This window comes from Oncorhynchus kisutch, unplaced genomic scaffold (genome assembly GCF_002021735.2).
Source record: "Oncorhynchus kisutch isolate 150728-3 unplaced genomic scaffold, Okis_V2 scaffold3957, whole genome shotgun sequence".
In the NCBI taxonomy this organism is placed as follows: domain Eukaryota; kingdom Metazoa; phylum Chordata; class Actinopteri; order Salmoniformes; family Salmonidae; genus Oncorhynchus; species Oncorhynchus kisutch.
In genome coordinates, this window is record NW_022265902.1 from 273,509 (window position 1) to 285,487 (window position 11,979).

Below are 11,979 nucleotides of genomic sequence, written 5' to 3' on the forward strand. Positions count from 1 at the left end.
TCAGGTAAGAGGTAAGCCAAACAGTCTGTCACCATGACTACAGCTCTAGAAATCAGAACCTCTGCTGAAATGGCACCTATCAGGTAAGAGGTAAGCCAAACAGTTTGTCACCATGACTACAGCTCTAGAAATCAGAACCTCTGCTGAAATGGCCACCTATCAGGTAAGAGGTAAGCAAACAGTCTGTCACCATGACTACAGCTCTAGAAATCAGAACCTCTGCTGAAATGGCCACCTATCAGGTAAGAGGTAAGCCAAACAGTCTGTCACCATGACTACAGCTCTAGAAATCAGAACCTCTGCTGAAATGGCCACCTATCAGGTAAGAGGTAAGCCAAACAGTCTGTCACCATGACTACAGCTCTAGAAATCAGAACCTCTGCTGAAATGGCACCTATCAGGTAAGAGGTAAGCCAAACAGTCTGTCACCATGACTACAGCTCTAGAAATCAGAACCTCTGCTGAAATGGCACCTATCAGGTAAGAGGTAAGCCAAACAGTCTGTCACCATGACTACAGCTCTAGAAATCAGAACCTCTGCTGAAATGGCACCTATCAGGTAAGAGGTAAGCCAAACAGTCTGTCACCATGACTACAGCTCTAGAAATCAGATCTGACTAACATAAAACACCCCAAAATAAACAAGCATTAATTACTATAGTAATAAAACAACCTCTAGAGCCAGAGGTAGTCTACAGTACCTAGTGAGTGATCAGAATCATACCTTCATTTAAAGAAGATGGTTTCTAGACTTCAGGGCATCAACCCCCAGCTTATACCGACATCCAGTCAGCAAGGCAACAAGCATATCATTCAATTATCATCTAGGGCTAACTTAAGACTCTCGTGTCTCTACTTCACTGTGACATCAACAAACCCTAATACACAACTGAACACGTTTAAGAGTTCTTTCGGCATCCAAATCAACCAAGTAGCCACACTTGTTCTGCTTGGTGAAAGTTCATTCCTTTTACTCTCCACACAAAAAGAAATGCTGATGTCCGTAAAAAAAAACAAAAACATTTCCCTTTAAGTAGAGGGAGAAGTCCCAAACCCGCTTGTTTTTGGAAAAAGAAAATGTTTCCATTCATGAGCTTGTGATTTTAAAATGGGGGGGGGGGGGTGATGGCTGTGTTAAAATATTCAGATGAGCACCGTAAGCAAGCGTAAGGTCCATCTACAACAGCATTGCTCGCTGACTAAAGGGTACATCTGTAAAGGGTATACGGTATTACTGATTGTACACCCAAAGGGGCGCTATGTTTTGAGGCACAAAACAACTTAGGCAACAGGGATCTTAAATCCAAGAGGGGGTTGAATATCTCTGCTGTAAACAAGACATCTCGCTACTTAGCTAGCACGTTAGCAAACCAAACGCTGGAGCCCTGAGCTGGATATCATTTCACACATCTTAGATTCCCTTATACTTAACCTTTAGATATACAGCACACAACCCCCCCCCCCCCCTCCCAAAAGAAATCTATTGAAAATCATGATATCGATATTTCTAAATCCCCAGTAGAAGGTATAGCGCCCAAGCCTCATCAGCACAGAGCCCAAGACTCTCTTTCCAAGATCATTTGAGGAATTCCTTCAGAGCAATAACATAACGGTTGCTTTTTAACTGTGGTTGTTCTTGGAAATATCCATTCAAATCAGAAATATCCATTCAAATCGATACAGACCGGGACAAACCAACTTGGGTTTCTGATTAAACCACAACTTGTTGAATTTAAATTTGGGTGACGCTTGTAAACCAATTATTTGCCCACAGAAACACAAAAAAAAAAGCTAATTATCCCTCGTCAGTCATTAGACAGTTAATATGTCAGTTATAAGTAGGAGATAATATCTCGACAAGTCCCCAATCGAAACTAAGGGGTCAACTTGTACTTTATGATACAGTATCTCCAAAATGAGTGTTGCTCTAAAGTATCAGAGTAGAGGCCCTGGTTCCTAAAAGTTTCAAAGACAAACTCAATGGTTTTTGTGCCAAAAATCACTATCATTGCCATATTCTACAAACAAAGAGAAAAGCATAGAACTCAACAGCACAAACGTAGATCAGCCATAGGGTCAAACTGGTCACCTGACATGGCAGAGAAACATCCAGAAGGAACACACGAGCAGCTGTCTAAAAACACACAGACCGTTACAGAGTGGTTTCCACCAGCGCCAGTTTGGATAAAAGGCAGCTCTCAGTCATCAAGAAGGTCTGAGAAGTGAGAGAAGAGTTGGTCCGGGTCGTTTTCATTAGGCCACAAGCCTAAAGGCAAAACCTTTTCGTAACTGAAATTGAAAACATCCCCTGTTTCAGTTTCAATGAGTTTATACGTTTTGCTCCTACTGAACACGACCCAGTTTTAAGGCAGTCTACAGTGCCTCGACAAACAGGCAGGTACAAGGAGAGAGAGACGGTGGGTTGGGGGGGGGGGGGTCTTTCACCCACCTGGCCCAGTGTACCGCCTCGACAAACAGGCAGGCACAGAGAGAGAGAGAGATCTTTTACCCAGCATGCCCTGTGTACCTAATCCTCTTTAAACAGAGGGAAAGGGGTGCCAAGGAGCTCCCCCCCATGGTGCAGTCTCTCTCTACAGACGGATCCCTCTCTGCTCCGCCATGACAGTTACATATGAACACAGCAGACATTTCCCCATCTCTCCTGGTACACGTGAACACAGAAGAGACAAGTGTCCCCTATGTCTCCCTCTACTCAGTAATGGGGGGGGGGGGGGACACACATCCCGTCTTCCACCCCTCCCTCTATTCAGTAATGGGGGGGGACACACACCCCTCCCTCTTACATCGAGGGACACATGAGTTCTTCTAGAGGAAGTTTGTCAAAGTCACAGGTGTTGAACAGATCGCTGATTCCCTCGTCGTCCTCTAAGCTCAGCATGTAGTCCTCGTTGAGGAGAGGGGGGGACAGGTTGACGAAGGGCCCGGCCCCGTGGCCCTCCAGGAGCCCAGACAGGGAGGAGGGGATCTGGTCCTCGGTTTGCAGCAGGAGGCTGGTGAAAGGGGAGGTGATAGGGGACAGGTTGGTCACCATCACCGCAGAGGGATCTGGAGGGACGTAGACGTTACTGCTGCCGCCTGTTGAGCTCTCTGTGGGAGAAAGGAAACAGGATGTGAGAGATATTACAACTAAAAACACTAAATGTTGATTGATTGAAAAAAGGACATTTGATCAGGCTTAAAATAATAAAGTGTGTGTACATCCTGACGGGAAACGTACCTGCTGACACTTTGAGGAAAGGTGAGGAGTTTCCTTGGACATCCGGGCCACCGTTCTTCACAGGACTACTGATGTTCTCCTCAGGACAGAGGAACACCTCAATAGGCCCCTTGGTGCTGGTGAGGAGGACCGACAGGCCCTGGTAAACAAACATGACCCACTGATTAGTTACAGAACAGTTGTGTCTCAACCTCAAGTGACACAGACCCAAAACTGCCCAGCTAACAACAAACGTTCCCGCAACTTTAGAGAACATTCCCTTAAAGAGTGTATTAGGTCATTACCTAACGTTTTCATAGGAATGTTGCAGCGACGCGCAAAGGGCTGTTTCCAAGGACCATTCATGGCAACCATGTTCTGTGTATGTTTGGTGGGATGTTGGAGGAATATTCTCCTAACCCCCAGAGAACTGAAACACGTCTAGAACATTAAACTAAATGCTCCTAACTCCAAGGCTAAATAGGTTCTCAGGTTCTCTCTAACATACTTAGCGAATGTTCCCCTAACTAATGGAACACTGGACACTCAAACATCTGGGGAACATGGACAGGTAACATTACAAAAACGTTCTCTCATCCTAATCTTGTTAGCTGGGTGCTCCCTAGGACGTCACTGACTAGTACATGGACAGGTAACATTACAAAAACGTCCTCTCATCCTAATCTTGTTAGCTGGGTGGTCCCTAGGACGTCACTGACTAGTACATGGACAGGTAACATTACAAAAACGTCCTCTCATCCTAATCTTGTTAGCTGGGTGGTCCCTAGGACGTCACTGACTAGTACATGGACAGGTAACATTACAAAAACGTCCTCTCATCCTAATCTTGTTAGCTGGGTGGTCCCTAGGACGTACATGATAACTGCCTGACAACTACAGTATTAGTCCATTCTAAACTCAGCAACAACAAAAAACGTCCCCTATTCAGGACCCTGTCTTTCAAAGATAATCAAAATAACTTCCCAGATCTTCATTGTAAAGGGTTTAAACACTGTTTCCATGCTGCTTGTTCAATGAACCACAATTATTGAACAAGCACCTGTGGAACGGTCGTTAAGACACTAACAGCTTACAGACGGTAGGCAATTAAGGTCACAGTTATGAAAACTTGGGACACTAGAGGCCTTTCTACTGACTCTGAAAAACACCAAAAGAAAGATGCCCAGGGTCCCTGCTCGTCTGCGTGAACGTGCCTTAGGCATGCTGCAAGGAGGCATGAGGACTGCAGATGTGGCCAGGGTAATAAATTGCGATGTCCGTACTGTGAGACGCCTAAGACAGCGCTACAGGGAGACAGGACGGACAGCTGATCGTCCTCACAGTGGCAGACCACATGTACAACACCTGCACAGGATCGGTACATCCGAACATCACACCTGCGGGACAGGTACAAGATGGCAACAACAACTGCCCGAGTTACACCAGGAACACACAATCCTTCCATCAGTGCTCAGAATGTTCGCAATAGGCTGAGAGAGGCTGGACTGAGGGCTTGTAGGCCTGTTGTAAGGCAGGTCCTCACCAGACATCACCAGCAACAACGTCGCTTATGGGCACAAACCCCCCGTCTATGGACCAGACAGGACTGAAAAGAAGTGCTCCTCACTGACGAGTCACGGTTTTGTCTCACTAGGGGTGATGGTCGGATTCGCGTTTATCATTGAAGGAATGAGAGTTACACTGAGGCCTGTACTCTGGAGCGGGATCGATTTGGAGGTGGAGGGTCCGTCATGGTCTGGGGGCGGTGTGTCACAGCATCATCGGACTGAGCTTTTTGTCATTGTAGGCAATCTCAACGCTGTGCATTACAGGGAAGACATCCTCCTCCCTCATGTGGTACCCTTCCTGCAGGCTCATCCTAACATGACCCTCCAGCATGACAATGCCACCAGCCATACTGCTCGTTCTGTGTGTGATTTCCTCCAAGACAGGAATGTCAGTGATCTGCCATGGCCAGCGAAGAGCCCGGATCTCAATCCCATCGAGCACATCTGGGACCTGTTGGATCGGAGGTTGAGGGCTAGGGCCATCCCCCCCAGAAATGTCGGGGAACATGCAGGTGCCTTGGTGGAAGAGTGAGGTAACATCTCAGAGAAAGAACTGGCAAATCTGCTGCAGTCCATGGAGGAGATGCACTGCAGTACTTAAAGCAGCTGGTGGCCACACCAGATACTGACTGTTACTTTTGATTTTGACCCCCCCTTTGTTCAGGGACACATTATTCCATTTCTGTTAGTCACATGTCTGTGGAACTTGTTCAGTTTATGTCTCAGGTGTTGAATCTTGTTATGTTCATACAAATATTTACACATGTTAAGTTTGCTGAAAAAAAAAAACGCAGTTGACAGTGAGAGGACGTTTCTTTTTGTGCTGAGTTTAGTTCCTTAGAAAGTGTTTTAAAAATGGACGCTGTTCTCCAAGAGGGGAAACCATAACTAACCCTTGTATTAACACTGCAGTGGACAGACATGCTGCATTGATTAGGTATTGATTCAATTGGTAGTGATCCTCGACCTCAAGTACATGGACTGGTCTGGACTGGTCTGGTGTCTGGGATATTGTTGACCAGTACCCTCTGTTCTCAGACACTGATTGGGTGATTGTAGTGCGAGCCGTCGTCCAACGCGGTTAGTTTTAGGTGTTAGTTGACGTTGAAAAGAGAAGAACCACAACTGCATGTACCTTGTACACAAACACAATGTTGTAGAACGTACACTAGACGAACACAAAGAGGACCGTCTCAAGGTCATATTGATTAACACACTTGTCCGATTACCTCCTGTGGGTCTGGCACCTCCAACTTGGTCTCAGAGGGAGCTTTCACCACGATGACTGTCTGGTCCTTCAGGTGACGTAGCTGACGGATGTCTTGGTATGTCACATACGCAAACGTGGACCAGGAGGGTTAAAGAAAGCTAAAACACTGGGTTTGGAAGGGGGAAAAAACTCATATTGACCAGCTTTGAGCACCTCAGTGGCACTAGATATAATGGCTTCATAGTATCCTACGCAGAGAGCCTTGGCTCTTCCTGTTTTTCCTATTATAACAGTGTGGTTAACAGTGTGGGTCTGATAAGGATATTTGTGGCTGTGCGAGGCCTCTGTCATCTGTTGGACGTCCAGGGTACAGCTCTGGATCAGCTCGTCCAGTCTCCTCTCCTCCTGACCCAGGTCACACAGCTCACTGCTCAGACTCTGGCTGCTGGTCAACATAGACCCATCCTCAGACAGGTTACAGCCCCTGGGAGAGAGGGGGAGAGAGAGAGAGAGAGGGGGAGAGAGAGAGAGAGAGGGGGGGGAGAGAGAGAGAGAGGGGGGGAGAGAGAGAGAGAGAGAGAGAGAGAGAGAGAGAGAGAGAGAGAGAGAGAGAGAGAGAGAGAGAGAGAGAGAGAGAGAGAGAGAGAGAGAGAGAGAGAGAGAAAAAATAGAGAGAGAGAGAAAGAAAGAAAAAATAGAGAGAGAGAGAGAAAGAAAGAGAGAGAGAGAAAGAAGAGAGAGAAAGAGAGAGAGAAAGAGAGAAGAGAGAGAAAAGAGAGAGAGAGAGAGAGAAAAGAGAGAGAGAGAGAGAGAGAGAAGAGAGAGAGAAGAGAGAGAAAAGAGAGAGAGAGAGAGAGAGAGAGAGAGAAGAGAGAGAGAGAGAGAAGAGAGAGAAGAGAGAGAGAGAGAGGAGAGAAAGAGAGAGAGAGAGAAAAGAGAGAGAGAGAGAAAAGAGAGAGAGAGAGAGAGAAAAGAGAAATAGAGAAAAGAGAGAGAGAGAGAAAAGAGAGAAATAGAGAAAGAGAGAGAGAGAGAGAAAAGAGAGAAATAGAGAGAGAAAAGAGAGAAATAGAGAGAGAAAGAAAGAAAAAATAGAGAGAAAGAAAGAGGGAGAGAGAGAAAGGGGAGGGTTTTAACACAGGACACAAGCCTGAAAACAATTTATTACCTCATGCAGTTAGATCAAGTCAGTGATGATGTCTAGTGATTGGCCCCTCCCCCTAAGGGGATGAACTTGTCTGAATCAAGTCAGTGATGATGTCTAGTGATTGACCCCTCCCCCTAAGGGGATGAACTAGTCTGAATCAAGTCAGTGATGATGTCTAGTGATTGGCCCCTCCCCCTAAGGGGATGAACTAGTCTGAATCAAGTCAGTGATGATGTCTAGTGATTGGCCCCTCCCCCTAAGGGGATGAACTAGTCTGAATCAAGTCAGTGATGATGTCTAGTGATTGGCCCCTCCCCCTAAGGGGATGAACTAGTCTGAATCAAGTCAGTGATGATATCTAGTGATTGGCCCCTCCCCCTAAGGGGATGAACTTGTCTGAATCAAGTCGTTCTGGTGAGACACTTACATCCACTGTATGTTATTCTTAGACTTCTTCTTGATCAGATGCACCCCCTCAAGTACGTTGGTGATGTCATAGAGGCGCCTCTTCTGCACCTTGAGAACCTCCGCGGCCTGATTGAGGTCGATGACGCCGTCAGACGACTGGCCCAGCAGCTCAACAAACTTCTTCGTCAGCAGCCCCAACGACGTGTCGTAGCGTGTCTTCTCTACCGGTGACCTCGGAGCTACAGTAAGACGGACGGGAGAGGGAGAGAGACAGAGAGGGAGAGACAGAGAGGGGGAGACAGATATCCAGCTGAGTATTATATTTAAAGTTGGATGGGAGAGCGTGTTTAATTAAAACATACATTACAAGTTACAGTACGTTCTCACTGCAGTGAACAAATCAGCATCTTTACAGAATGAGGGGATTCTATTAAAGCCCCGGGCCACCGTTAATTCCATTCGTTTTGGAACCGAGCTGCTTCCCGAGCTGCGAAGTCGGCGCAATTTTTTTATTTTTTTTTAGTGTGGAGTGATGAGTAGGATTGTGTGTTTTCACATATCAAAATTATTTCTTTAGATAAAGGGTCATTATCTGCCTTCCCACTGAAAACTTGTTTGAAAATTCAAACATATATTTTATGGAAAATAGATGTTGTAGGTTCCTGAACGATGCATTATGCGGCCTTGTTGACAACGTGCCCGAGCGGCGCAGACTGTTCGATTTCAGAAGGGCCTGCTTTTACCCACACACATCATGGGCCATAGCCCAGTACACTGAGCCCAACTTCCTCATTGATCATGTTTAGCAGGGGTGGCCAACCATCCTCCTGGACTGGTACATTCCATTCCTGCAGGATTTCACCCAAATCAAGCACACCTGACTACCGATTAGCTGCTCAACAGAAACCGATTAGTGGAGTCAGGAGTTATTACAGGTTTGAACCATTGAGCACAACGTAGCATACCCTATAGCTCTCAATTTATTTTGGTATCCAATTGTTAGTAGTTACTATCTTGTCTCATCGCTACAACTCCCGTACGGGCTCGGGAGAGACGAAGGTTGAAAGTCATGCGTCCTCCGATACACAACCCAACCAAGCCGCACTGCTTCTTAACACAGCGCGCATCCAACCCGGAAGCCAGCCGCACTAATGTGTCGGAGAAAACACTGTGCACCTGGCGACCTGGTTAGCGCGCACTGCGACCGGCCCGCCACAGGAGTCTCTAGTGCGCGATGAGACAAGGATATCCCTACCGGCCAAACCCTCCCTAACCCGGACAACACTAGGCCAATTGTGCGTCACCCCATGGACCCCACCCCGGTCGCGGCCGGCTGCGACAGAGCCTGGGCTCGAACCCAGATTCTCTGGTGGCACAGCTAGCACTGCGATGCAGTGCCCTAGACCACTGCGCCACTTTATAGGAATGATGGGCTTTAGGAATGATGGGCTTGAACCATCACTTGAACCATCTGCTCTGGCCCAGTCTTACTTTTGGGGCTCTTGAGCCCAGGCCCGGAGGCTCCTCCAGACTTTCCCCTGGGGGTCCTGGCTCCTTCGATGGGGTACTGGTGGTCCGACTCATCCAACGCCAACCTCCGCTTGGCCTGCAGAAGGGAAACACCGCAGTCAGATTACTTCTCACAAAACAGATAAAAGATGTTCTTCAGTATCGTTCCGGCATAACTGTGTGATAGGCTTTAGATAATTCAAACCTCTAGAATAGTTTCTACACCTTGAAATGGTATAACACATTTTAACATTGGCAATAGAAAAAAAAGCATTTGACTTCACTTATAAAATATGCTTGTTTTGTACACGGAGAACGCTCCATTAGTGCCACGTCCCATTAAGAAACTGAAGTGTGTGTGTCAGTGTACCACAGCTGTGCCTCATTCACTTGAAGACACCACTCATTTAACAGACTCACTTATAAAGAGCAATTTACAGCCTTGTGCCTTCATCTTAAAAAAAGGAATCCAGGTGAGAACCACATCACATTCATAAAGATTAGTTCTATATTGTGAAAAGATAAATCAACCAACATGCCCTCAATGTCATTAAACCACGACCTGAAGATGACTCATGGAGTTGTGAGTTGAGATGTCGGCCATTTTGTCCAACAACATGGCATGAGGGCTACTTTATTTACAGGTCTGAGAAAGAGTGATGAAAACAGGAGTACCGAGTATCTCGCCATGGGTGTTTCATGTGTAGAGAAATGCAAATCGAGTCCGTCGGGGCAATGAGGACATTAGTGTGTGGAGCAGGTCAAAACTAACATGAGGGAAAACATGAGGCCAGTCATTCACGAGGGACAAAATATAGATCAACATCGGGTTTGTTTGAGAAAATGAACATTTTCATAATATCAGATGGCTCTGTCAGGCATCTTCATGAAGCTAGAGATGGAACAAATAAAGATGTCCTTGCTGCTGGGACAGTTCAGAAATATTAAATATGGCTGCCATCTTTGCACACCCCAAACCAATGTCCCAGTCAACCCTCCCTCCCCCCACCCCCCCATCTAATGCATCTTCCTCTGTGAGCAAATGGGGATCCTGAACGCAAACTAGCCATGTCTGTAGACTAATGTCAAAGACAGTACAGTAGAACGTCTGCTATTGTGGCTTTTTGATGCATGACCCGAAATGTATCTATATCAGCAGGTCTATATGGAAGGCATTTCCGCAATTTCATGGTTAAAAAACACAGGAAGCACGCAAGTATACGCTATTATAACAATGTAGCTAGTTAGCAGCTATAACGATATTCGATATGACGCGGAAAACTAAAAGACAAGACGATAGTCTTAGTTGAGCAACAGAAGGATAGTTGGCCTGTGTTTGTAGTTAGCTGGCTAGCTCGCAGGCTACCTACCGAGCGAGCCAGTCAACCCGCTTTCCAATTCCCTTCCCCCCCAAGTCCAAAACACTAACAGGGCCTAGCCACTCATTTCTGACAAGTAATTATTGTACAGCTAGCCTAGCAAGCTGAAGCACGACTGTGTGTCAAACATGCACGGAACCTTGCAAGACTAGAGCTGCTCTTGAACCCTACACTAAACCCAAACACTCTCTCAACTTGGAAAAACGGATGAGAAATTGTTTCGGTGTTGGCTGTTGACCTTTTACGATACGGGTCTGACCCCTTTAGCAGTTGATAATACAAGGCTGGCATATCTTATCAGCTAGCCAACAGGCTACCCAAACTAAGACAGATTTATATATAGTTTCACCTGTAAAAGTAGCTAACTACGGCTTGAACAACAATAACTGCTATCAGACGAGTGTAAAAACCCCAACTATTGAGCGAACCTCCCGAGTCTGTTGGGTGACTCAAGGGGATCAGGGAGAACGACCCAACTAGCTAACGTTAGCTCGCTAGGCTACCAACGTACGAAGCAGTTTCTGGTTCATTTCATTTCACTGCAATACAACAGAAAACGACATTAGCAAGTTTACCGGTGGACGTCCTAATGTAGGTCGTTGTCCGGTTCCGTTTGTTGCTCCGTTTGGAGTGGTATATATACTGCCAGCTGGAGGTTCGGACAAACAGACATTTGAAGTCTGTTGTAATGCAAGGCGGTGGAGTTATAATTTGGATATAAGTGGCAGTTGTAAAATGAGGGGTTAACCGGTCGGACAATGCTGTCAATACCGCATTTTTATCTAAAGAGCCTCCAAACCCCTGCTATTATTACTTTATCCGGGCTGATGAGATCCCTCTTCTCATCTTTGTGGGCTCGGGTACCCTTTGTCCCTTTACTTTAAAGCCCCTCTTTTCAGATAATCCCACCGCGACAAATTCAGAAAATATTGATTATGAAAGAGTAGATTATGATCTTATTTGCCGATATTTGTATGTTTAAAAGTATATGAGAGCACATTTAGGCAGATCAATGGATTAGAAACTAGCGCGAGTCTCAGCCCTGCCAGCTCAAAAATGGCTCCAGGAAGCTGACAATGAATGAAGGGATACCGTTTACGCGCGAAGGAACCCTCCCGCGAAACTCGGATTCCCGGGAAATTTTCAAACAATATTTGCATGTGTGACGCGATTGGTTACACTAAGTCATAACTCCACCTATTTTTGTACGTTCCCTAGTTTATTGACCAATGACATTATAGAAGATTAGGCGGCACGCGTTCATTGGACAGTTGAAGCTGGACACGTCAGACGCAATCAACGTGTCGTATAATGTCAGCGAAAAAAATAATCAAACCGGTTGAATATTTTTCATGCAACGTAAACTAAACTGACTTTTTATAAACTATGAAGATTTTGTAGAATTATTTATGTTTTATTTATTTATTTAAATGGGCTTAGTACATGGTCAGTTTATGGCAGCTAAAGCTAGTTTGCCATTCACAAATGCTGGTGCATTTACTAGAATCGTTTTACATACTGCTGCTGCTACTTTCATTGCC

At 45.9% G+C, this 11,979-nt stretch overlaps 1 protein-coding gene across 1 annotated transcript; it reads right to left on the bottom strand.

The window, feature by feature from the left end:
• Positions 1–716: 716 nt before the first annotated feature.
• LOC109876588 (transcription factor E2F3-like) lies at positions 717–11,142 on the bottom strand (the record flags this gene model as incomplete). The annotated part of the gene is made up of 7 exons (XM_031821293.1): positions 717–3,108; positions 3,239–3,377; positions 6,015–6,129; positions 6,321–6,479; positions 7,570–7,789; positions 9,042–9,156; positions 11,014–11,142. Coding segments are annotated over 7 exons (1,185 nt in total), but the record flags the coding sequence as incomplete, so codon positions are not given.
• Between the last annotated feature and the right edge of the window lie 837 nt (positions 11,143–11,979).